General features: G+C 43.4%; 1 protein-coding gene across 6 annotated transcripts in view; it reads left to right on the top strand.

Annotated features, from left to right (window-relative positions):
- mms22l (MMS22-like, DNA repair protein) overlaps window positions 1-27431 on the top strand; it is a 176928-nt gene that overhangs the window by 126663 nt on the left and 22834 nt on the right. For all 6 annotated transcript variants that reach the window (XM_068025904.1, XM_068025889.1, XM_068025917.1 and 3 more), the window contains 4 exons: window positions 3212-3362; window positions 6352-6494; window positions 15691-15833; window positions 17273-17432. In XM_068025904.1, the coding sequence (XP_067882005.1) occupies window positions 3212-3362; window positions 6352-6494; window positions 15691-15833; window positions 17273-17432 (597 nt within the window). The remainder of the gene's footprint in view (window positions 1-3211; window positions 3363-6351; window positions 6495-15690; window positions 15834-17272; window positions 17433-27431) is intronic.

Here is a 27431-nt window from a genome sequence, read left to right as displayed (position 1 = left end):
TAACGTTATCCTAGTTAGTATCTTCATCTGGCAATGATACATCTGGGAAGCTGCATGAATTCTAAGCTCAGACTTCTCAAATAGGCACAGGAGTCTGATCAAAAACATTGTAAGAAGCATTTCCAGTACAGAAAATTCTGTTAGTAGATGAGTTTAGTCATTTTTGTATAAATATCTTAATGTTCTGTGCTTTACTATGTATTTACTATGTAACCAACATCACTTGCACTTGCACTGCTAAGCCACTTTTCAAGAAAGGAGGGAGAGAGAAAACAGGGAACTATAGGCCAGTTAGCCTAACATCAGTCTTTGGGAAGATGCTGGAAACTATTATTAAAGAAATCTTAACATTGCACTTGGAAAAGCATAGTATGATTAGAACAAGTCAGCATGGTTTGACTAATTTATAAGAGTTTTTGGAGGATGCAACTAGTAGGGTAGATAAAGGGAAACCAGTAGATGTAGTGTACCTGGATTTTCAAAAGGCATACGATAAGGTGCTACATAAAGGATTAATAGGCAAGATGAGGGCTCATGGTGTTGGGGGTAAGATATTAGCGTGGATAGAGGATTGGTTAGCAGACAGTAAGCAGAGAGTGGGCATAAATGGGGCATTTTCAAGTTGGCAGGCAGTGAATAGTTGGGGCCTCAGCTATTTACACTCTATATTAATGACTTGGATGAAGAGACAGAGAGTAATGTATCTAAGTTTGCTGAAGATACAAAGCTCGGTGGAAATGTAAGCTGTGGGAAGGATGTAGAGAGGCTTCAAAGAGATATAGGGGCGGCACAGTGAAGCAGTGGTTAGCACCGTAGCCTCACAGCTCCAGGGACCCGGGTTCGATTCCGGGTACTGCCTGTGTGGAGTTTACAAGTTCTCCCTGTGTCTGCGTGGGTTTTCTCCGGGTGCTCCGGTTTCCTCCCACAAGCCAAAAGACTTGCAGGTTGATAGGTAAATTGGCCATTATAAATTGTCACCAGTATAGGTAGGTGGTAGGGAAATATAGGGACAGGTGGGGATGTTTGTTGGGAATATGGGATTAGTGTAGGATTAGTATAAATGGGTGGTTGATGTTCGGCACAGACTCGGGGGCCGAAGGGCCTGTTTCAGTGCTGTATCTCTAATCTAATCTAAAAAAATATAGACAAGTTAAGTGAGTGGGCAACAAGATGGCAAATGGAATATAATGTAGGGAAGTGTGAAGTTGTTCACTTTGGTCGTAAAAATAGAAAAGCAGAATATTTTTTAAAATGTGTGCAACTGGTAAGTGTTGATGTTCAGAGAGACTTGGGGGTACTCGTACAAGGAACGTACAAAGTTAACATGCAGGTGCAGCAGGCTATTAGGAAGGCAAATGGCATGTTGGCCTTTATTGCAAGGCGATTGGAGTACAGGAATAAAGAAGTCTTACTAAAATTGTACAGAGCTTTGGTGAGACTTCACCTGGAATACTGTGTACAGTTTTGGTCTCGACATTTAAGAAAGGATATACTTGCACTGGAGGCAGTGCAGCGAAGGTTTACTAAATTGGTACCTGGAATGAGGGGGTTGTCCGATGATGAGAGACTGAGTAAATGGGGCCTATATTCTCTGGAGTTTAGAAGAATGAGAGGCGATCTCATTGAAACATACAAGATTCTGAAAGGGCTTGCTAGGGTAGAAGCTGAGAGAATGTTCCCACTGGTCAGAGAATCTAGAACATGGGGACACAATCTCAGGGTAAGGGGTCAATCATTCAGGACTGAGATGAGGAGAAATTACTTCACTCAAAGGGTTGTGAATCTTTGGAATGCTCTACCCCTGAGGGTTGTGGATGCTCCATCATTGAATACATTTAAGGCTGGGATAGATAGATTTTTGGTCTCGCAGGGAATCAAGGGACATGGGGAACCGGCAGGAAAGTGGAATTGAAGCCCAAGATCAGCCATGATCAAATTGAATTACGGAGCAGGCTCGATGGGCCATAGGGTCTACTTCTGCGCCAATTTCTTGTAAGTGCTCAGCTCAATGCAGAAAGCAAAATGGTGACTGAAGGCAATTCAAGTGTTTGGAGTCAGTTGGTTGGTTTGCCTTTCAAACACATGGGGCTGGATTTTACCGAGCTCCCGACGTCGGGCTCTGGGGTTGGGTGGGGGGAGGGAGTGGGTGGGAGGCTGGAAGATCGTTCCGGCAGAGGCCCGCTACGGAGCCTGAAGCGGGGATGGCCGGGCTCGATCCACCCGGCGGCGGCAAGGCTCCGTAGCGCCCCCCCCCCCACCCACTGCTGGGCGATGGGACCATGCTTTGCATATTTAAAGTAGCACAATTAATACATTTAAATAAATTTACGATCTTCAGTGCAGCAGCTGGCACTACCAAGCCTTCACTTCCCCGTCTGTAAAGCAGGCGTGACACTGGTGGGGAGGGGGTGGGAGTTCAGATTTTTAGTGTAGGAGTGGAAGGGGAAAACAGAATCAGATAATCATAATGAGTGCAGGGGATGGTGGGAAGGGGTGAACTTTAAACTTTGTACAGTCTGGGAAGGGGGAGGAGGTCACATTTTGGAGGTAAGTGTTTTGAGGGGGCAAGGGCAAATACTTAATGTAATTGCTGTTGGGGAGTTGGGAAAGGGGCGTTACAATTTTATTTGGTACATTTTGGGTGGGATACTTCTTTAAAAATTCAAATTAGCTGGCAGGGCTGGCTGCCCTTTAAAAATGGTGCCAACGCCTGTGCACAGACAGCTGATGCCAATACTGGCGTCGGATAGCCCTCCCCCTCTATGTAATTGGATGGGGGGGGGGGGGTGGTGTGCGGGTCGGACCGGCCCTTTAAATGAGCGGCCACTCGGGAGGTCGTGGCAGCAGTGCGGTGTGCAGGCTGCAATCTTTTTCCACCCACCGCCACTGCTAGCAGCAGGCTTTTAAAATCCAGCCCATGCTCTCTGTAGCCAATTTACTATTTTTCACTCGTAGCATTCTAAACTTCATTACTGGTGGTTTTCTTTCCCGTTTGCTACATTTTGATTCCCTAACTGTTCAGTTGTGATTTGCTGCTGCTTTATGAATATAAAGTTTGAGCCAATGGACTAGAACTGTGACACAAAAATTTGCAAGTAGCAAGATGTAACGCCTGAGCTGTAACCAATGCAAGTGTGCATGAAATGAAACTTTCTATATGGATGGATACTAATGAGATTTTTAATAAAACAACAAGCATTATGTATTCCAGGGTTTACACTTTTGGCGATGGATATGCCAAGCACAGCACCAACAGACCTCCAGCCACAGCCTCTTATAACCATGATGCAGTTATTTGGCTGGGATGACATGGTCCACCCTCAGCTAGTTTGTAGATACCTCAGTCATCTAATCCAAAACAGGTAAAACATTTTGATTTTTTTTTTCTGTTCCATCATGTGTTTCTATGAATCAGGCCCTGTGTCTGGCAAGACTGTAACCTCCAGGTACATGGCAACACCTTAGTTTCAGAATCACGTGCCAGACACCATCCAGTGCTTTGAACTTCAGATGGCACTGACTAAATAAGAAATAAAGTGTTCATGGATTTGCTGTGTGAGGTTCTGAAAGCTTTCACTACAATTATGTTTTTATCTTTTTGGTGCGCAAGTTGCACTTTGGTATTCTTCATTGTAGAGATAATTCTATAAACTCAACAACCTGTATTATGTATAGCACCTTTAACGTAACAAACAGTCCCATGGAGCTTCACAGCAGCTCTATAAAGCAAAATTTGACATGAGATATTAGGGCAGATGGCCAATAGCTTGGTTCTACGGAGCATCTTAAGGACGATGGAGAGGTCCTGGGTGCAAATTCTAGAGCTTAGGATCTAGGCAGTTGAAGGCATGGTCACCAATGGTGGTACAATTAAAATTGGGGATGCTGGAAGGTCAGAATTAAATGAGCACAGATATCTCGGAGGGTTGTGGGGCTGGAGGAGATTACTGAGATAGGGAGGGGTGACGCCATGAAGGGATTTGAAACTAAGGATGAGAATTTTAAAATCGAGCTGTTGTTTGACCAGGAGCCAATATAGCTCAGTGAGCACTGGGCTGGTAGGTGAATGGGACTTGGTGCGAGTATGGACACAGGCAACAAAGCTTTGGATGACCTCAAGTTTACAGAAAGTAGAACATGGGAGGCTGTCCCGGAGTGCAATGAAATAGTCAAGTTGAGAGGTAACAAAGACATGAATGAGAGTTTCAGCAGCAGATGAGCTGAGGCAGGGGCAAAGTTGGGTGATGTTACACAGGCGGAAATAGGTGTTTTTAGTGATGGCGCAGTTATGTGGTTGGAAGCTCTTCCCGGGGTCAATAATTAAAAAAAAATGAAAGTGTTGATTTTATGAAGAACAGTGATTATTTAATGCTTCTCCAGTTAAATAACGATAGAAATGAAAATCTTATTATTCAGAGTTTCAGGACAAGGTGTCCACGCCAGTCTATCAATATTTCCAGTCTTCCCTTCCACGCTGTGGCCACTGTATGTGGAGGATTTTTCTTCTTCTTTATTAACACAAATTTAAGTTCAGAATTTCGAATTAACTACAAGATATCTGTGGCATTGCTTGTTAGATCTGGGGTGCAATTTTTGATGTTTCCAGTGATCCTGTTGCAGCCTTAAAGGTAACTGTAATATGACAGATTTACTGAAGTAATATATCACAAAACTGACAAAATAAATATATTATACATCTTACTGATACTGAAAGATAGAAGCATCACATGTAATAATTGTAAAACACATATAACATAGAAGGTGACCATTCAGTGCATCATGTCTTTGAAAGAGCTTTCCAATTCATCCCACTCTGCTGTTCTTTCTCCATAATCTTGTAAACTTTTCCTTTTCAAGTATATATCCAATACCCTTTGGAAAATTACTACTGAATCTGCTTCCACTGTCCTTTCAGGCAATGTGTTCCAGATCATAACAACTTGCTGTGTTAAAAAATGTCTCCTCATTTCCCCTCTGGTTCTTTGGCTAATCATCTTAAATCTTTCTGCTTTGGTTACTGACCCTCCTGCCAGTGGAAGCAGTTTCTCATTTACTCTATCAAAGCTTTTCATCATTTTGAACACTTCTATCACAACCTCCTCTGCTCTAAGGAGAACAATGCCAGCTTTTCTAGTCTCGCCACGTAAGTGAAGTCCTTCATCCCTAACATAATTCCAGTAAATCTTCTCTGTATCCCCTCCAAAGCCTTAACATGTTTACTAAAGTTCCTTAAAATCCTCACCTTTGACTACTATTCCTTTCTTGGTCTTGCCTCACTCTACCTCTTGTAACTCTCTCCAGCCTTGCCCTCCTCTCGTGCCCTCACTCTTCTGGTATTGGAAAACTTCACCCCATTCACTCTCCACTCCACCATTGATGGACAAACTTCAGCAGGCTCAGACCCTTTCCCTGGACCTTCCTCTCCAGGACACACTCTTTGTATTTTTGTCCCTCATTTTTTAAGGTCAGTTGTTCCAATTCATCCACAAAGGCTCAACATCTGTTCTTTTCTTTCTCTGTGAAGCACCTTCAGGCTTTTTTTTATATTAAAGGTGCCATATGAGTGTAAGCTGTTATAAGATTGTGCAAATAATCAATAAAGCATTATTTTTGTAAAATTTGAAACGCATTCTGAAGTCCAATTTGACAAGTGTACAGAATCCAAATTCAGAGTGTAATAATAATAGAGGAAAACCATTCTCTTCAGAAAATCTCCACGGTGATCACAACATCCTAATCACTTGAAACAACCAAAATTGCACAAACACCTCGTATTGTGCGATATATAAAATAAATCTGTTGTAGCTGAGAACAGTCAGCATCCAATCTTGTGGTATTGATGGCTTTACCTTTGCTTTCACGGTTTGTGACTGCAGCTCTCAATTGTGTTACTTTTGGAAGCACGTAGGATCTCAGCTAGTCCCCATACCCTTCGAGTTTCTATCAAAACAAACCTGTTCCTTTACCTTTAAGATTTGCAAAACTAAATTTCTGAACAAAATTGCTTATCACTTCGTAGTCTTGAAGCATACACATTTTTTAAAAATCCTGTTACTCTTAAAAACAAAAATTAGTACTGAAATCCTACTTCAGTCTTTGAAAGATTAGCATGACTTTTGTTTCTAGTCTACTGATGAGAACTATAAACTACAAAGTGATGATTTAAAAAGGAAACTGCATTTTATGCCTATCATAGGAATTTGATGCACTTGTAAAAATCTATTCTCTGGACTGCAGATATATAGCAGAGTATTTACATTTTATAACTGAGTTTCAATCCGATCTGAAGCTGTTTCTAAAATATCATAAATTGCAGGTGTCTAACCATTCCTTGATTTTCTTCCTCCTCAGTTCTTTAGTGGATGCTCTGACAAATCTGGGATGTAGCTCATACCAAACCTCTTCAGTCCATTCTTGGTTTCGCTGTACTTTGCAGCAGCATATGAATCGGCCTGTTGGCATTGCAGAAAAAATGGACTCGACCCAGACAATTGGTAAGAAAAAACATAGGATCAATTGAGTTGCTTAAAGATAATGGAATATTCAGGGGAAAAAAATTACCTTAACTGAGGTGTGAATTCACTAGAGTTCTTAGCCATAACGCATATTTCATTGTATTGTCACTGACTGTTAAAGCTCTGAAGTAAAATAGATGTGTTGGAAGCTTTACTGTTCTTGGTACTGCACGAGGGAAAGATCAGCCAATCTACCAAACTTACCTTCTGGGGGAGCAGGGAGCAATTAATTAAAGCCCAAGGATTGCAGCCGACTGCACTTGCCTTCTGGGAGAGCAGTGGACAGGAGCAGACCTGCGGGAGGAACACTGAGCAGGGAGCAGTTAAATAAAGTCTGAGGATCATGGCCTACAGCATTTACCTTCCGGGAGAGCAGAGGACAGGAATGGTCCTGCTGGAGGAATGTAGTGCAGGGAGCAGTTAAACAAAGTCCAAGGATCGCAGCCTACAACATTTATCTTCTCTCCATCTACTCTGTCCAGACCCCTCATGATTTTGAATATCTCTATCGAATCACCTCTCAGCCTTCTCTTCGCCAAGGAAAACAGTCCTAACTTCTCCAATCTATCTCCATAACTGAAATTCCTCATCCCTGGAACTATTCTCGTGAATCTTTTTTGTAGCCTCTCCAATGCCCTCACGTCTTTCCTCAAGTGCGGTGCCCAGAAATGGACGCAGTACTCAAGCTGAGGCCAAACTAGTGTCTTATACAAGTTCAACATAACTTCCTTGCTCTTGTACTCTGTGCCCCTATTAATAAAGCCCAGGATACTGTGTGCTTTATTTAAAATGCAAAAACTCGAGCGCTGAATTGTGGCAGATGGAGTTCAACCTGGAAAAGTGTGAAGTGATTCATTTTGGAAGGTCGAATTTGAATGCAGAATACAAGCTTAAAGACAGGATTCTTGATAGTGTGGAGGAACAGAGGGATCTTGGGGTCCATGTCCATAGATCGCTCAAAGTTGCCACCCAAGTTGATAGGGTTGTTAAGAAAGCGTATGGTGTGTTGGCTTTCATTAACAGCGGGATTGAGTTTAAGAGCCGCGAGGTTATGCTGCAGCTCTGTAAAGCCCTGGTTAGACCACACTTGGAATATTGTGTTCAGTTCTGGTCTCCTCATTATCGGAAGGATGTGGAAGCTTTAAAGAGGGTGCAGAGGAGATTTACCAGGATGCTGCCTGGACTGGAGGGCATGTCCTACGAGGAAAGATTGAGGGAGCTAGGGCTTTTCTCATTGGAGCGAAGAAGGATGAGAGGTGACTTGATAGAGGGGTACAAGATGATGAGAGGCATAGATAGAGTGGATAGCCAGAGACTTTTTCCCAGGGTGGAAAGGACTATCACCAGGGGGCATAATTTTAAGGTCATTGGAGGAAGGTTTCGGGAGATGTCAGAGGGGGTTTCTTTACACAGAGATTGGTGGGTGCGTGGAATGCACTGCCAGCGGTGGTGGTAGAAGCAGATACATTAGGGACATTTAAGCGACTCTTGGATAGGTACATGGATGATAGTAGTATGAAGGGTATGTAGGTAGTTTGATCCTAGAGTAGGTTAAAGGTTCGGCACAAAATCGTGGGCCGAAGGGCCTGTACTGTGCTGTACTGTTCTATGTTCTATGTTCTAACTCGAGGAGCAGCTGGTGTCACTGAGGTGCATTCGTAAGGATGAGAGATATGTGGTAGCACGTTTCAGGAGGTGGTCACCCCGCAGCTTCAGAGAGCACAGGCAGAGAGGGACTGGGTGGCTGCCAAATTGGCAAGAAGGACCAGGCAGATAGTGCAGGAGATCCCAGAGGGCATTCCACTTTCTAAGCGGAATTCAGTTCTGAATACTGATGGGAGAGAGGGTTCCTCTGGAGAGTGCAGCGAGAGTCATGACCAGTGCACCTTGGGTGGCTCAGCTGTGCAGGGAGGGAGGAGAAAAGACAGGAGAGCAATAGTTGTAGGGGATTCTATAGTTAGGGAAACAGGCGTTTCTGTGGTCGCAGACATGATTCCAGGATGGTATGTTGCCTCCCTGGTACAAGGGTCATGGATATTGCCGAGCGGTTACAGAGCATTCTGGAGGTTGAGGGTGTACAGCCAGAGTTCGTGGTCCACATTGGTACCAACGATATTCTTTCTTTTCTTTCTTTTGGGCCTCCTTATCTCGAGAGACAATGGATACGCGCCTGGAGGTGGTCAGTGGTTTGTGAAGCAGCGCCTGGAGTGGCTATAAAGGCCAATTCTGGAGTGACAGGCTCTTCCACAGGTGCTGCAGAGACATTTGTTTGTTGGGGCTGTTGCACAGTTGGCTCTCCCCTTGCGCCTCTGTCTTTTTTCCTGCCAACTACTAAGTCTCTTCGACTCGCCACAATTTAGCCCTGTCTTTATGGCTGCCCGCCAGCTCTGGCGAATGCTGGCAACTGACTCCCACGACTTGTGATCACTGTCACACGATTTCATGTCGCGTTTGCAGACGTCTTTATAACGGAGACATGGACGGCCGGTGGGTCTGATACCAGTGGCGAGCTCGCTGTTCAATGTGTCTTTGGGGATCCTGCCATCTTCCATGCGGCTCACATGGCCAAGCCATCTCAAGCGCCGCTGACTCAGTAGTGTGTATAAGCTGGGGGTGTTGGCCGCTTCAAGGACTTCTGTGTTGGAGATATAGTCCTGCCACCTGATGCCAAGTATTCTCCGAAGGCAGCGAAGATGGAATGAATTGAGACGTCGCTCTTGGCTGGCATACGTTGTCCAGGCCTCGCTGCCGTAGAGCAAGGTACTGAGGACACAGGCCTGATACACTCGGACGTTTGTGTTCCGTGTCAGTGCGCCATTTTCCCACACTCTCTTGGCCAGTCTGGACATAGCAGTGGAAGCCTTACCCATGCGCTTGTTGATTTCTGCATCTAGAGACAGGTTACTGGTGATAGTTGAGCCTAGGTAGGTGAACTCTTGAACCACTTCCAGAGCGTGGTCGCCAATATTGATGGATGGAGCATTTCTGACATCCTGCCCCATGATGTTCGTTTTCTTGAGGCTGATGGTTAGGCCAAATTCATTGCAGGCAGACGCAAACCTGTCGATGAGACTCTGCAGGCATTCTTCAGTGTGAGATGTTAAAGCAGCATCGTCAGCAAAGAGGAGTTCTCTGATGAGGACTTTCCGTACTTTGGACTTCGCTCTTAGACGGGCAAGGTTGAACAACCTGCCCCCTGATCTTGTGTGGAGGAAAATTCCTTCTTCAGAGGATTTGAACGCATGTGAAAGCAGCAGGGAGAAGAAAATCCCAAAAAGTGTGGGTGCGAGAACACAGCCCTGTTTCACACCACTCAGGATAGGAAAGGGCTCTGATGAGGAGCCACCATGTTGAATTGTGCCTTTCATATTGTCATGGAATGAGGTGATGATACTTAGTAGCTTTGGTGGACATCCGATCTTTTCTAGTAGTCTGAAGAGACCACGTCTGCTGACGAGTTCAAAGGCTTTGGTGAGATCAATGAAAGCAATGTAGAGGGGCATCTGTTGTTCACGGCATTTCTCCTGTATCTGACGAAGGGAGAACAGCATGTCAATAGTCGATCTCTCTGCACGAAAGCCACACTGTGCCTCAGGGTAGACGCGCTCGGCCAGCTTCTGGAGCCTGTTCAGAGCGACTCGAGCAAAGACTTTCCCCACTATGCTGAGCAGGGAGATTCCACGGTAGTTGTTGCAGTCACCGCGGTCACCTTTGTTTTTATAGAGGGTGATGATGTTGGCATCGCGCATGTCCTGGGGTACTGCTCCCTCGTCCCAGCACAGGCATAGCAGTTCATGTAGTGCTGAGAGTATAGCAGGCTTGGCACTCTTGATTATTTCAGGGGTAATGCTGTCCTTCCCAGGGGCTTTTCCGCTGGCTAGGGAATCAATGGCATCACTGAGTTCCGATTTGGTTGGCTGTATGTCCAGCTCATCCATGACTGGTAGAGGCTGGGCTGCATTGAGGGCAGTCTCAGTGACAGCATTCTCCCTGGAGTACAGTTCTAGGTAGTGCTCAACCCAGCGGTCCATCTGTTTGCGTTGGTCAGTGATTATGTCCCCCGATTTAGATTTGAGGGGGGTGATCTTCTTGATGGTTGGCCCAAGAGCTCTCTTCATGCCATCATACATTCCTCTGATGTTTCCGGTGTCTGAGGCCAGCTGAATATGACTGCATAGGTGTTGCCAGTAGTCGTTTGCGCAACGCCTAGGTAGAAAAAAAGATGAGGTCCTACAGGCTGAGTTTAGGGAGTTAGGAAAGAGATTAGCAAGCAGGACCTCAAAGGTAGTAATCTCTGGATTACTCCCAAGGCCATGTGCTAATGAATATAGAAATAGGAGAATACACCAGATGAATGCATGGCTGGTGAGATGGTGCAGGAGGGAGGGCTTCAGATTTCTGGGGCATTAGGACCGGTTCTGGGGAAGGTGGGACCTGTACAAGCCAGACGGTCTACACCTGAACAGGACTGGGATGAATATCCTTGCAAGAAGGTTTGCTAGTGCTGTTGGGGATGGTTTAAACTAGATTGGCAGGGGGAGGGGAACCTGACAGCAGTTTCAGACAGGACAAATTCAGGGCAGGGAACAAGAGGCAGAAAATTAATGAGCGACTGAAAGACAGAAGAAGAAGCAAAGGTTAAAAAGTGTGTAGCATAGGAATTTGGCAGTGTTAGAAGGTATTTATTTAAATGCAAGGAGTATAGCAATTCAGCAACTAACTGGAGGAGGTGGCTCCACAAATACCCCCATCCTCAATGATGGGGAAGCCCAGCACATGTGCAAAAGATAAGGCTGAAGCATTTGCAACAATCTTCAGCCAAAAGTGCCAAGTGGATGATCCATCTTGGCCTCCTCCTGAAGTACCCAGCAACACAGATGCCAGTCATCAGCCAATTCAATTCACTCCACATGATATGAAGAAACGACTGAAGGCACTGGATACTGCAAAGGCTACAGGCCCTGACGACATTCCGGCAATTGTACTGAAGACCTGTGCTACAGAACTTTCTGCGCCCCTAGCCAAGCTGTTCCAGTACAGCTGTAACACTGGCATGTACCTGGTAATGTGGAAAATTGCCCAGGTATGTCCTGTATGGAAAAAGCAGGACAAATCCAACCTGGCCAATTGCCGCCCCATCAGTCTACTCTCGATCATCAGTAAAGTGATGGAAGGTTTCGTCGACAGTGCCATCAAGCGGCACTTGCTTAGCAACAACCTGCTCATTGATGCTCAGTTTGGGTTTTGCCAGGGCCACTCAGCTCGTGACCTCATTACAGCCTTGGTTCAAACATGGACAAAAGAGATGAACTCAAGAGGTCAGGTGAGAGTGATGGCCATTGACACAAGGCAGCATTTAGAACTATAGAAAAATTATGGCACAGAAGGAGGCCATTCAGCACGTTGTGTCCGTGCCAGCTGAAATAACTAGTCGCCCAATCTAATCACACCTTGCAGAACCTGGTCCATAGCCTTGCCGGTTACAGCACTTCAGGTGCATGTCCAGGTACCTTTTAAAAGAATTGAGGGTTTCTGCCACCACCACCATTCCTGGCAGTGAATTCCAAACACCCACCACCCTCTGGATGAAAAAGAACCAATCACCTTAAATCTGTGCCCCCAGGTAATCGACCCTTCTGCTCGGGGAAACAGGTTCTTCCTGTCTACTCTATCTAGGCTCCTCATAATTTTGAACACCTCTATTAAGTTACCCCTAAGCCTCCTCTGTTCTAAGGAAAACAACCCTAGCTAATCCAATATTTCCTAATCGCTGCAACTTTCAAGCCCTGGCAACATTCTTGTAAATCTCCTCTGTACTATCTCCAGAGCAATTATGTCCTTTCTGTAATGTAACCAGAACTGAACATAATACTCCAACTGTGGCCCAACCAGTGTTTTGTACAGTTCCAGCATTACATCCCTGCTTTTGAATTCTATATCTCAGCCAATAAAGGAGAGCATTCCTTATGCCTCCTTCACCACTTTATCTGCCTGTCCTGCCACCTTGAGGGACCCGTTGACATTCACTCCAAGGTGTCTCGCTTCTACCCCTCTCAATATCCTCCTATTTATTGTGTATTCCCTCGCTTTATTTGCCCTTCCCAAATACATTACCTCACACTTATCTGGATTGAATTCCATTTGCCACTTTTCTGCCCACTCAACCAAACCTTTGATATCTTTCTGGAGTCTACAGCTATCCTCTTCACTATCAACTACACGGCCAATTTTTGTGTCATCAGCAAATTTCCCAATCATGCCTCCCACATTTAACTCCAAATCATTAATATATGCCAAAACAGCAGAGGACCCAACACTGAATCCTGTGGAACGCCACTGGAAGCAGCTTTCCATTCACAAAAATATCCATCGGCTACTACGCTTTGTTTCCTGGCCCTGAGCCAATTCTGGATCCAACCTGCCACATTCCCCGATATCCCATGGGCTTTCATTTTACTGACCAGTCTGCCATGTGGGACCCTGTCAAATGCCTTACTAAGTATGGCTTGACCGAGTATGGCATCAAAGAGCCTTTAGCAAAACTGGAGTCAATGGGAATCGGGGGAAAAGTCTCCGCTGGTTGGAGTGGAACGTAGCACAAAAGAAGATGGTTGTGGCTGTTGGAGGTCAATCATCTCAGCTCCAGGACATCACTGTAGGAGTTCCTCAGGGTAGTGTCCTGGGCCCAACCATCTTCAGCTGCTTCATCAATGACTTTCTTCAGTTATAAGGTCAGAAGTGGGGATGTTCGCTGATGATTGCACAATGTTCAGCACCATTCGCGACCCCTTGGACACGGAAGCAGTCCGTGTAGAAATGCAGCAAGACCTGGACAATATCCCAGTCTAATGTAAATTTCCAAGCAATTAAATTAATATTTCCCATTTGACATGTAGGGTTTTCCTGACACTAGCTTAATTGAATTTTTTGAGGAAGTGGCAAGGAGGATTGATGAGGAAAATGCATGTTGTCCACATGGATTTTGGTAAGGTATTTGACAAGGTCCCACATGGCAGACTGGTCAGAAAAGTAAAAGCCCATGGGATACAGGGGAATGTGGCGAGTGGGATCCAAAATTAGCTCAGTGACAGGAAACAAAGGGTAATGGTCGACAGATGTTTTTGCGAATGGAAGGCGGTTTCCAGTGGCATTCTACAGGGCTCAGTGTTGGGTTCCTGGCTGTTTGTGGTATATATTAATGATTTTGGTTTAAATGTGGGAGGCATGATTGGGAAATTTGCAGATGACACAAAAATTTGTCATGTAGTTGATAGTGAAGAGGATAGCCGTAGACTCCAGAATGATATCAATGGTTTGGTTGAGTGGGCAGAAAAGTGGCAAATGGAATTCAATCCAGAGAAGTGTGAGGTTATGCATTTGGGGAGGGTGAACAAAGCAAGGTAATACACAATAAATGGGAGGATATTGAGAGGGGTAGAGGAAGTAAGAGACCTTGGAGTGCATGTCCACAGGTCCCTGGAGGTGGCAGGACAGGTAGATAAAGTGGTGAAGAAGGCATATGGAATGCTTTCCTTTATTGGCTGAGGTATAGAATTCAAAAACAGGGATGTAATGCTGGAACTGTATAAAACGCTGGTTCGGCCACAGCTGGAGTATTGCGTACAGTTCTGACACCACATTACAGGAAAGACATAATTGCTCTGGCGAGAGTACAGAGATTTACAAGAATGTTGCCAGGGCTCGAAAATTGCAGGTATGAGTGAGGAAAGATTGGATAGGCTAGGGTTGTTTTCCTTGGAACAGAGGAGGCTGAGGTGTGACTTAATAGAGGTGTACAAAGTTATGAGGGGTCTAGATAGAGTAGACAGGAAGGACCTGTTTCCCTTAGTGGAGAGATCAATTACCAGGGGGCACAGATTTAAGGTGATTGGTAGAAGGATTAGAGGGGGCATGAGGAAAACCTTTTTCACCCAGAGGGTCGTGTGTGTCTGGAATTCACACTCCGGATCGGTGGTAGAGGCAGTAACTCTCAGCTCATTTAAAAGGTACCTGGACCTGCACCTGAAGTGCTGTAACCTGCAAGGCTATGGACCAGGTGCTGGAAGGTGGGATTAGTTTGGGCGGCTGATTTTTGTTGGCTGGCACAGACATGATGGGCTGAATGGCCTCCTTCTGTGCTGTAATTTTTCTATGGTTCTATCTCAGCAGCTATAATGTGCCACACATTTTCGCTAATGAGATGGACCGCGTAGCCCTAGCGGTAAATTTTAACTTTCACTACTCGGCTGAAACCCAGCAGTAGCACATTGGCCACTCTTCATGCAGCCAGCTCAATTTTCCTTTCTATTGAAGCCGATGGTGGCTAATTCGCTTCCACCAGTTTTGTGCCTGGCGGTGGAAGTCTGCATCTACCCCCTAGTAGTATCTTTTCAGTAACTTGGGTCACAGACCTATGTTGCTTTGTTCTGTCAGTGAAGCAAGGCACGCAGTAGTGGTGGGAGAAGATGATGAAATTCAATATCGTCTGCTATACTAACACCCAGGGGCTATTCAGTTGCTTACTACTGAGAACCATAAATGTTTTTCCAGCACAATGCTAATTTTCTTCCCAGGCACTCATAAAAGAAGTTGTATGTCATACCCGTGACTTACCTGAGGCAATTTTAATTGAAGGAATGGCTGTGATATTACTCTTGGTATCTTTAAAGTAAGGCCTTTATTTTCAGGAACTTGATAAACAATTTTTTCGAACTTGTATTTCAAAGGTTACTACAGGCTCATTGCTAAACTTATGATCATATAGTCAATCTCATTCAAGTCCTATTTCCAATGTTCAACATTGTTTCTTTCTGTGGAGGGAGGAGGAGTGCTTTTTTTGAATAGGTAAATTGTAAGGTTAGGACGGCCCCAAAAGAATCACTGAAGTTGTGATTTTTATTATGATCAGTAGCTCCTTTTAATACTTTACAAATCTCACAGTCAGACATTCACTTGTTCAACTTGAAATGCAGGTGCCTAGGACAACGGATTAGTAAATGCGTCAAGTTACACATTACCGTTTAAATTTTAACCAGCTATGAAAATTATGTCAGTAATGGAATCATTAACCTAAGGATGTTAATTATAGTTGAATTTATCAGTAGCATTTAATTCCATATAAACATCTTAAATATTACATCAAAATGATTATCTGCCCATTTCTGTTCACAAATAGGAAGAGTGAACATGGAACAGTTGGCAGGGTTAACCAGGATTGTGTATAAGCTGCCAGAAGTGGAAAACCTGCTCCTCCAAGCTCAGCTTGACCAATCAGCAGTAAAGGTGGAACCCAAAATTGCTGTCTTCATATTCATTAAGGTAATGTCTGTTCAGAAACAGAGGCATAGGTGAGAAATAAAATATCTTTCTCACACAGATTCATTCTGTGCTTTAAAAACAATTTAAGCACAATATATACAAATTATACTACTTTTGTGCTGCACTTTAAAGAAAGTGTAGAATTATAAACTCACAATTTATACAGCTTCAGCCCCTCAAACAATTATTTTAATATGTAAAGGCCATGGTGGTGAGATTGTGCCCTCTATCAGTAAAAATAACTCTCTTACAAGGGGATCGTATTTGGGGCCGGGAAAAGGAGCTGAGGTGGGGAGGATTTTTGGACAGGAAACCTGGAAGCATGGGTTTCCCAGAGGCCCTGCTGAAATTAACTGCAGGATGTCCTTTACATTTTTTCAACAGATTTCCCACCCGACAGCTAGCCTGATTGACAGGACTGTTGGGCGGGAAAACAGCAAGGGAGCGGATGTCAGGTAAGTAGGTAAGTTTGACATCATGGCTGTGTGGGGTGTGGTCAGACACCATGGAGGGTGGTGGGATTGTGAATTGGACACCATGGGGGCTGAAGGGCTTGGCCGATCATGGGGATCTGACCATGTGGAGATCGGCTTGTTGGTCCTGGAAACGCTCCTTCTCCTTCTGGTCCACAAGTAGTGCAGTAGAGGCACTTAGCTCATGGATCCAGCCCTGCTCACCTCCATTATTATGCCAGTATTCCCGAGGCCTGGGAATCCCAACCTCAATGAGTTAAAAATAAAAATGTTGTTATGGTGGAGGCATTCAGCCTCCATAAATGATTTCAGTGACCAACCCACCTCTTGAGAGAGGATTGGTTGCCCCACTCCCCAACTCACCGTGATTAAAACCTGAAGTGGGCAGATTGGGATCAGGTTTGAGAATTTTAAAACTTTTACCTTCCTAGCCACCCTCAACCCATGGATCCTCGGGGGTTAAAACTCCCCCCTAGAGCTCAGACAGAGCTACTCAAGAAAGCAATGAGGGGCTGCAAAGAAGAGTGTGTAGGTTGGCACCTCTGTTGATTGCTTGCTGTGGAGTGGCTTGAGTAGAGTCTAGAAGAAGATTAATGCTTCAAATTGTGCAAGTATGTGCTGGGGAAATCTTACATAGGGAAGAAAAGTGGAGCAAAATAAAAGTATGCAGTTTTCTTATAGAAGTTATTGATGTATCCCTTCTTGTTTCTTCACAGATCTTTCACATTATTTTGCAAATGGTATTCAATAGAAACAGAATCTTATAGTTCATATCTTTTCTATAAATGTTTTTTAAAAATTGGATTTGTGTCATGAAATCAACTCAATTCTTCATTGAAGAAAGCAACAATCTGCAAAATCAAATTGCTTTTTATCTCATTTTGCTGTGTTTTGTAAGGGGCCATTGTTTTATACATGTCGTCAGATCACATTTGTAAAATGTACTTACTCAGTGTTTTTCTGCAGGCAGTTGGAAAGACTTACACTCAGTTACAAACTCTAGGAGACAAGTCTGCCTTGGTCTCAAAGGCCCTGGAGTATGTAGGTGACATACTGAAGTACACTAAGCCATATTTAGCTAACAAAGGGCCAACTGAAGGTCTGCAGTTGACGTACTGGACCGTTGGTAAGTGTCTTGTCCTTTCAGTGTGTATTTGTGGCATAGAACTATATAGAAATTACAATGCGGAACAAGATCATTCGGCCTATCAGTGCATTTTGCCGTTTATTCCCCCATTCGAGCAAGAACCCTAATACTGTGGGCTGCCACTCCTCATTTCCATATCCATTTATTCCCCCTTTCCTTCCAACACTTTTCTAGCCTTTTCCTAAACGTTGGTTTGGTCTCTGCTTCAATCGCTAACTCCGGCAATGCATTTCCTAGCCTCAGCACCTTTTGTGCAAAACAGCCTTTCGCTGCTGTCTGTCCTAAATCGCCTACTTTTAATCCTAGATCTATGGTTTTGAGAAAGGGAGCTGTAAATCTTTAGCAGGTTTTTCACTCCTTTGAAATTATTTAAAATCCTGAGAATCACCTCCACATTTGCATGAAGTGAACACACAGAAATGGCTTTAGGGTACCCTTTCAAGTCGTCATGACATAAATAAAGTGGGAAATTGAAGTGAATGGTAAGACTCGTTCCTCTCTTTCAACCCCCTCCCAATCTGGAAGATAACTTCTACTTGATTTGGACAGCTAAGTACAGTGGATAGTTTTTCGCTTGCAATTTATTTACAATGCTTAAATTTAATCCAGGCAGGATCCCTGTGATAGGGAACTCTAAGCTTTCAGTGCTAAAATTCTTCAAAATGTTCTTTTTAAACCTGGATTTTAATCCTGTTCAATATTAATTCTTCAGTTTTTAATCTTTTTACAAAAGAATACTGGTAAAAATAAAATTAATGTAATATGATTGGGAGGGTAAGAAATGTCATGCAGTACATTTCACCACAGTGTGTGCTGTCATTTGTGATCTAGTAGTGCACATAAGTGTCACATGGACTGTGAAACATACCTTTAAGGAGGAAAAGTATTATGGCTGACAACTCATTCTTTAATTCAAAGGCTTTGTTTTAAATTAACTCCTTCCTCTATGGGTAGCATTAAAACAAATAGTGTGTCCTTGGTAAAATGTTAGAATTGAAACTGAATCATGCACAGTGTGACAGTGGGTGCTGCTGCTTCAACACATCAAATTTATTGAAATATATGAGCCACAGTTTGCTCAAACATGATTTTCTAGCTGTTCTATTGATTTTTAGACATAAAGGCACACATTAAATGATTGGTGATTATTGATGATTTACAAATTAGTAACATGGTTTGAGCTAATAATCCAAAGACGTGCATGTTAGATGTTTCACTGTACCATTATTTTACCACACAACTTTCCCTCATGTTTAAAAACAACTTTAAATGTGTATACATTTTAATAGAGTTGCCTAAGAACGCACAAGTTAATAATGTACATTTTCTCAGGCAAAAGTTTGTTCTTCCTATTGTTGTTAGGCCTGTACTTTTAGAGTATTAAGATATGCTTTTTAAAAAAAAAGTTCAGACAATGTCAGTGTGCTGCCTGTCAATGGATATCACTCCCACTTGTGTGCTTTGCCCACCAACTTTACTGGAACATTTTATTGTGTGTGCTAAAATGTTCCTTATGTTTAAAGGAAAGAGTGGGACTCTCTTTTTTTTGCACTTATGTAGCAAAATGGCACAGCCAATAATTTAGGGGAACACTGCAGCATTTTCTGTGCTATTTGTTTTCGGACTATAGTTTACTACCTCTACTGTAGAACTAACTCACTTTCAATTTTTCTTGGGGTAGCCACCTTTGCAGCATGTCTGAGATTACAACATACCTCTTCCCAGTCATTGACTTTCAGCAATTCTGCTTTACATAGAACATAAGGGGTGAAGGGAAAGGAATGTCAAGTTTCAGCGCTCAGCCTCAGAAATACCATGGGATAGATTTTTGTCTTTACAGCTTGGTAATGTGGTGAAGCGGATTGCTAATTCTTCATAGAGCCCTCCAATTGTCCTTCCATTGATGGCTTCGTACTGAGGAGGTGGAGCAAAAATTTACCACAGTATAAATAATAGCTGCAATCTTTTATAAAAGCAAAATACTGCGGATGCTGGAAATCTGAAACAAAAACAAGAAATGCTGGAATCACTCAGCAGGTCTGGCAGCATCTGTGGAAAGAGAAGCAGAGTTAACGTTTCGGGTCAGTGACCCTTCTTCGGAGTTCCGAAGAAGGGTCACTGACCCGAAACGTTCATTAACTCTGCTTCTCTTTCCACAGATGCTGCCAGACCTGCTGAGTGATTCCAGCATTTCTTGTTTTTGTAGCTGCAATCTTTTTCTTGTTTAAATGCAACATTAGTACTAAAAACAAAAGCAAAATACTGTGGATGCTGGAAATCTAAAATAAAAACAGAAAATGTTGGAAATACCCAACGATCTGGCAGTATCTGTGGAGAGAGAAACAGAGTTAGCATTTCAGGTCTATAACCTTTCATCAGACCACAATAGTTCAAGAAGTTGGCTCACCACCTCCTTCTCAAGGATGGGCAATAAATGCTGGCCTCGCCAGCAACGCCCATAATCCCATGAAAGAATTTAAAAAAATTTTCAATACAGAGTGTAAGTAGGATATGCAAGGAACAGCACCAGATAAACCTTAAAGTGAAATATCAACCTAGTGAAGCTACAACGCAGGACACTAGCATGCTAAACACGAAGAACAGCAAGTTGTAGATAGAGCTAAGTGGTCCCAGAAATCGCAGATCAGAGCAAAGCTTTGTAGCCCTACCACACCTACCCAAGAATGGTAGTGAACAACCAGGTAACTAACTAGAGGAGGAGACTTCATGAGCATCCCATCCTCAAATTTGGTGGAGTCCAGTGATCAGTGCAAGAGAAAATGCTGAGGTATTTTTAAGTGTCACATGATTGATCCTGCTTGGTCTCCCCCACACTGCCCATCTTCCTCTCTCTCCCCTCCCTTCTCTTCTACTCTCCTTATTCTGTCTTCTCTCCCTCCTTAATAAAGCAAATGTACAATTTTAAAGTGAGATTGAATTATGGACCCCTTCACACATGCAGTGCTTTTAATGACATGAATTCTGTAGATACTGTGTAATGGGACCTAAATCCTTATAAATTCTCAAAGCATAGCCTATATTGATAAATCTTTTTGTCATTTGATAAATTTCTGTGAATTAGATAAATTGTTTGAATGAAATAGGGTTAATTTAGCAGAAAACCAATTAACTGCCTGTGTGAAGACAGGATGGAATGATTATAATACTGCTGTTATGGTCCCTACAAGGGGCCATTATACTGAAGGAACTGTTGAATATGATCTGAAGAGATTTTCCACTATTACAAATTGTGAACTGCAGGATACGTATGTTCTTGAGCAAAGATCATTGCACTGTAGTACACAGATCATATCAGCTAACGTTAATGATTTTATTTAAGGTAGTGCAAGATGCTAATGAAATGACCATCACCTTTGACGGCATTCCACTTTGATCTTGTGTTTATTGTCAAAACTGCTTTGTTGTAGATTGAGACCTTTCATCTCCAAATGAGAGCAGAAATCTGAATAGGTAGCTGAACTGGAGGAGATTAAAGTGTCAGGTGCAGCACAGAGCACATTTGTTAAATAAAAAGAACATCTTCCCTTTATTCCTTTGTGCAAATAAAAAATAAATAAGCCCCATTTACCTTGTTACGACCAGATGAGAAAGAGGTCTAGATTTCCTAGGAAGCACACAGGTCTCCGGGTCTCACAGCACCTTCCTTTTAGGCTGGAGGAGGGCCCCTGTGTCTCCTGCTTTCCTTTCTCTCCCAGGACTGCCTGGGCTCCTAACACCTTCCCATCCTTTGTCCTTTTCGGATTTGAGGGGGTGATTAGGAAAGATTCTCCCCTGGGAAACTGACAAAAATTAAAGCAAACTCATCGGCCAGAACGGCCGCTTGCCGGGCGCTCTGAACCTGCTGCTCCTCTACATGGGTCTTTATGGAGAGTGGGAGAGAGTGTTTAAATTCTCCTAACAGAATTACTTCTCTGAGATTCTCATAGCTGAGCTGTACTTTATGAGCCCTCAGCCACTGGTCAAAAGCCAGCTGCTTACTTCTTTCAATCTCCAGATAAGTTTGATTTAAAACTTCTAAATGTTTGGTGATAGGCTTCGGGTACTAATTCATATGTCCCAAGGATAGCATTTTTGGTCAGTTCATAATTTGATGAACTCTCATCTGACAACAGGGAATAAACCCATGGTCTCAGCTGGCCATTTTAGCTGCCTTGCCAATTTCTCAAAGGACACAAAAATTCTTCTGCATCTTCCTCATTGAATTTTGGAATTAGTTGAGATAGTTTTAACAATTCTGTACCCAGCCCTGAATTATGCTCCTCCATAATGGCTATGCTTTCACTGGGGTTACTCTGTCGCCCCCTAGTCAGTTCAAGCCACTTCAGCTCTCTTTCTTCACATTCTTTCTGGAATGTTCTTTCTCTCTCCTCTCTTTTTCTTCATGTTCCTTCGGGAAGGCTCTCTGTCTTTCTCTTTCCCTGTCTTCCCAAACCTCCTTTGTTTCAATTGTATCTTTGCTATCAGTACCCTCTCTGTCTGGGTCTGCTTCTAACCCTGTTTCTGCTTCTTCAGATTCGAGGAAAAAATGGTTGGCCACTAGTCTTAGGAGTTCAGACTTCCTAGCCTCACCACATACAGTGATCCCACACTGCTCAGTCATTTTCCTCAACTCCACCATAGACAGTGCTTTTAACTTATCCCAAGTTACTTCACTCTGGCTTGGGGAGCTGCTACCTTTAGTTGCAGACATGTTAGTATTCAAGCACACACATCCACAAGAAAACCTGTATTAAAATCTTGCTTTTTTTTAAACAGGGAACAATTTGACTTCCCACTTCCAATTTCTCTCGTTTGTGGGTAAAATTCCGGATGCTACCACCCAGATTTCTGTTACGACCATGTGAGAAAGAGGTCTAGGTTTCCCTCTCAGCCTTCACCTGGTCTTAATGTAACAGAGTTTAATTTTAAACACAGTGTTTTTAGCTCCCCCTTGGTGAATCCTTGTTCACTGCTTTCCAATTATAAGGCAAAGAAACCAGCACAAACAGCTTTCTTAGGCTTAAAGAAGAAAAGTTGAAATTTATTAAACTTAAACTCTAATTCGGTTAACGCCTACGGATACACGCCACACCCACGCTAGCTTGCATACGCGATACATGCAAATAGAGACAGAAAAGAACAGAAGAAAAATTAAGTGGAAAAGTTTGAGGCAATATCTGAAGAGTTGTTATGGTTCTTCGAGCTAACTGTAGAGTCCTTGATTGTCAGTAGATCTTGCTTTTTGGTGGGGTCCAGTATTCTTCTTAAACCTTGTTCATTGTAGGAGACTTTTCTCTCTTGGGGTTCATGTATCTTCAGTGGGTTTTGGAGTTCCGTGAGAAAGAGATGGGAGCAGACCAAGAGAGGCTGTGGCGAGCCAGCCAGGAGAGGTCTTTTCAATCCAGGAGCAAACAGCTTTCTGCAGGCTCTCCGTTCAAACTCAGAAACCCCCCAGGTTGCCAAGCAGGTTAGTCATGTGACTAACTGGTCTGACACATCTTGGCTCTGTGTATTGTTTCATCTTAGTTGGGCCTGGAATGCGCTTCCCTGCCTTCAATGCTTTTAGTATGTAAATGTGTTTTTTCTAGCCAAGGTCTGGCAGTCCTTGTAACAGGCCTTCTCTTCTTCCCCGCAACAATTTGAAATTTAATGTCCATGTAGCAAAATTAATATACCTCATTCTTGGCAGGTGGAGCCCTGCATGACAACCTTGTACTGGACCTGACCCAAATAAATTCAAATCTATTTACTCATAACTTTAAGTATTCTGTGTTATTTCCAATGAAGTTGATTGAATAATTATGTGCTTTTTAAAATCTTAGAGCTGCACTAATTATTGCATTGTAAAATGGTTGAATGTTAGAGGGCACTTACATATTGAACTTGAATGCTCATGTCTCCTGTTGTTGCCACACAGTTTAAGATCTTATAACAGTTTGAATTGAGTTACATGTTTCTCGTTGGACAGATGTTACTGAGGAAGGCCAGGTTGAATCTGGCCACATAAATGTATAACTGACTAACAAGTACCACTAAGATTAAAGCAACTGAACATCTTTACTTACAGGCTAAGTAGGCCTTTTTACCATTAAATATATAGTCAATGCACAAGAATACACTTCAATCTATTTGAATATGGCAATGAACAAAACCATACAAACATTAAACACAACTGCAACACTTCAGCCCAGATTTTGGAGTCATTGGTGAAGTGACTGTGTTCGCTGCTGAGCTGGAAGAAAGCTACCCACAAAGATCTAGCAATTTCTGTGACATGGATTTCCTCTTTCCCAATGTTAGTTTGAATTTGTTGTCAAGTCAAGGGGATCACCAGCTGTCCAGCAACGGTGATGTCATCAAACAGGGTAAGCAGCCAATCATATTGAAGTGTTCTCAGTCAGCAACCCAGAAGTAAAATGCACTGATTGTCCATCACTTTTTAGAAATGTTACAGAGAGTGAAATAAATGATTGGGACTTACACATTGGGATGAAGGTAGAAGCTAAAATCACAACAACTTGAAAATGTATATATTATAAAAATATATGGACTTTTTATCATAAAGGAGAAATTTGACATTTCACAAATATGAAATTAGGTTTTCAGAGTCAGATGAGGTTTTCAGCATTAATTATTACACTTAGTACACTTTAAAACCCCATTTTTGAAAATTAGTCTTGGGATATATGGGTGTCGCTGGCAAGGCCAGCATTTATTGCCCATCCCTAATTGCCCTTGAGAAGTTGATGGTGAGCTGCCTTCTGAAACCATTGTCGATTGTTGTAAAAACCCATCTAGTTCACTAATGTCCTTTAAGGAAGGAAATCTGCTGCCCTTACCTGGTTGAGCCTACATGTGACTCCAGACCCACAGGAATGTGGTTGACTCTTAACTGCCCTCTGAAATAGCCACTCAGTTCAAGGGCAATTAGGGATAGGCAATAAATGCTGGCCTAGCCAGTAACGCCCACATCCCATGAACAAATTTTTAAAGAAAATTAAAAAGTCCTTGTGGTATCGGTACACTCACAGTGCTGTTAGGAAGGGAGTTCCAGGATTTTGATCCAGCGACAGTAAAGGAAGGGCAATAAGTTCCAAGTCAGGATGCTGTGTGGCTTGGAGGGGAACTTGCAGGTGGTGGTGTTCCCAAGCGTCTGCTGCCCTTGTTCTTCTAGGTAGTAGAGGTCGTGGGTTTGGAAGGTGCTGTCGAAGGAGCCTTGGTTCATTGCGGCAGTGCATCTTGTAGATGGTACACACTGCTGCCACTATGTGCTAATGGTGGAGGAAGTGAATGTTTAAAGTGGTGGATGAGATGCCAATCAAGCGGGCTGCTTTGTCCTGGATGGTGTTGAGCTTTTTGAGTGTTGGAGCTGCACCCATCCAGTCAAGTGGAGAGTATTCCATCACACTCCTGACTTGTGCCTTGTAGATGGTGGACAGGCTTTGGGGAGACAGGAGGTTAGTTGCTCGCCGCAGAATTCCCAGCCTCTGACCTGCTCTTGTAGCCACAGTATTTATGTGGCTGGCCAGTTACGTTTCTGGTCAATGGGGCATCCCCCAGGATTTTGATTGTGGGGGTTTCGGCGACGGTAATGGCTTTGAATGTCAAGGGAGGGGGGTGGGGGGTGGTGGAGATTCCCTCTTGTTTGAGATGGTCATTGCCTGACACTCGTGTGGCACAGATGTTACTTGCCACTTGCAACTTAGTGCACATTTAGGACCCTCCTCCATATTGTGACGGAAACCACACTTGCCAAATGGAAACTTATTAATTTTGTCATATGGAACACTGCTTGAACTTTTACTGGACATTGAACATAACTTGTTTAAAAGGACCACAGAGCTGAACAGCTAAAGGATGGCTGCACATTTCCATTCCAAGAGACAGTTGCATAGACGGACAATGGGGATGCTCCCTGATTCAATTAGCCAGATGGGTTTTGTCAATAGTGATGATCAAAGGACATTGAGAGCCATAGACTTTGTAACAGACAGCAATCCACCCCCCCCCCCCCCCCCCCCCCGCCCCGCCACCGAGTGTGACTAGTAAGATTTGAAGAATCAACAACCCTCGCAGACAATGCTGTTTCAAACAAAGAGCTGGTCACATGACTAACCTGCTGGCCAACCTGGGAACTGTTTGAATTGTGCCTCATAGAAAAATTTGGGGCAGACTGCAACTGAACTCAATGGCGAAAGCACCACTCTCTCCCTGTCTCTCTCTCTCAAGCAAAGTCCCACGGAAGTAACTTAAGCTTCAAGGCAGAGGACCTCTAAAGCATTCTGGTACCAGCAAAACAAGTTCAAAAGTGTGCACTGGGCCCCAGCGAGAACTGCAAGACTTAACTCCAATCAAGGACTTTATATCCAAACTGAAGACAATAACTGAATTCCATTTACTGCTCCAACCCCCCCCCCCCCTTTATTCTTTCTTCCCCTCTGTATCTATGTGTGTGTGTGTGTTTATCTTGTATGCGTGCTCGTGTGCTTGTGTTGCGTATATTAGTAATTTTAACCGAGTTTGAGTGGTAAGGTTCATTAAATTACATCTTACTTGTTTAAACCTAAGAAAGCCTGTCTGGTTGGTTCATTTACAATTACACTTAGAGAGTAGTGAACAAAGAATCACTGAGGTGTTAAGCTAAAACACTGTGTTTTAAAAGTTAAACCCTGTTACAGCCAAACCAGGAAAGGGGCCAGAGTCATCAAACAATGTCATTAAACCCTGAACAGAACCCAGCCATTGCGAACATGTTCAATGTCTCACTGCACAGGAGAATATAAGTTTTGGAAAGGGCCATCGTATAAATATGCACTTTTCTGCAAACTGACCTAAGAAGTAATCAGATCTCAGAGTTGGATGCATCCATAAAAGTTCCAGGAGCGGTGCTTTGAACTTCCTCCTGTCTACGCTACTGGCTGCTTTTAAACAGCAATTGAAGATATCTACCAAATCTCTCAACCTGTAATGCACTATCGCCCTCAATCCAGAATGTCCATTAACTTGTGATCAAGGCCTTTGCCATCCATAAACTTATTGTGGATGATTGCATTGACATCTTGGCCTTAACAGAAACCTGGCTAAGGGGTCATAAAAACATAAGAAATAGGAGCAAGAGTAGGCCATTCGGCTCCTCGAGCCTGCTCCACTGTTCAAAAAGATCGTGGCTGATCTGATTGTGGATTTAACTCCAGTTTCCTGCCTGCCCCCCATACCTTTCACTCCCTTGTCAATCAAAAATATGTGGAACTCACCTTGAAGATATTCAATGATCCAGCCTCCACTGCTCACTGGGGAAGAGAATTCCAAAGCTAATGACCCTCTGAGAGAAGAAATTCCTCCTCATCTTTGTCTTAAATGGCAAACCCCTTATTTTTGAATAGTTCTAGATTCCCCCACAATGGGAAACATCTTCTCAGCATCTACCCTGTCAAACCCCTCAGAATCTTGTATGCTTCAATAAGATTGCTTCTCCGTCTTCTAAACTCCAGTGAGTATAGGTCCAGCCTGCTCAAACTTTCCTCATAAGACATACTCTTCATCCCAGGAATCAGCCTAATGAACCTTCTCTGAACTGCTTACAATGCAACTATGTCCCTCCTTAAATAAGGTGACCAAAACTGTACACAGTACTCTAGGTGCAGTGTCACCACCTTGCCATTTAATGAAGCCTCCCCTGGTTGGCTGCATCCTCCACCACTTGCCCTGCCAAGTCTGTTATGGTGGCAGTTTGGCACGTATTACTAGATTACACCTTGGCCTGATCCTTTAGTCCTCTGACTCTTTCTCCTCCTTTCATCATCTCACCTTGTTCTACCTTTCTTGCCTCTCTTTCAAAATCATCATTTTCTCCCGCCCTCCCAAGTAAGATAAAAATGTTCTCACCGAGGTATCTTCACTGCTTTCCTCCCTCAGCCTCTGAACAACTTCTCATCCTTATTGATTTTAACTACCATCTCAACTCATCACGTTCTCTCT

This window comes from Heterodontus francisci, chromosome 3 (assembly GCF_036365525.1).
Source record: "Heterodontus francisci isolate sHetFra1 chromosome 3, sHetFra1.hap1, whole genome shotgun sequence".
In the NCBI taxonomy this organism is placed as follows: domain Eukaryota; kingdom Metazoa; phylum Chordata; class Chondrichthyes; order Heterodontiformes; family Heterodontidae; genus Heterodontus; species Heterodontus francisci.
This window is presented reverse-complemented; position numbering and strand designations above follow the sequence as displayed.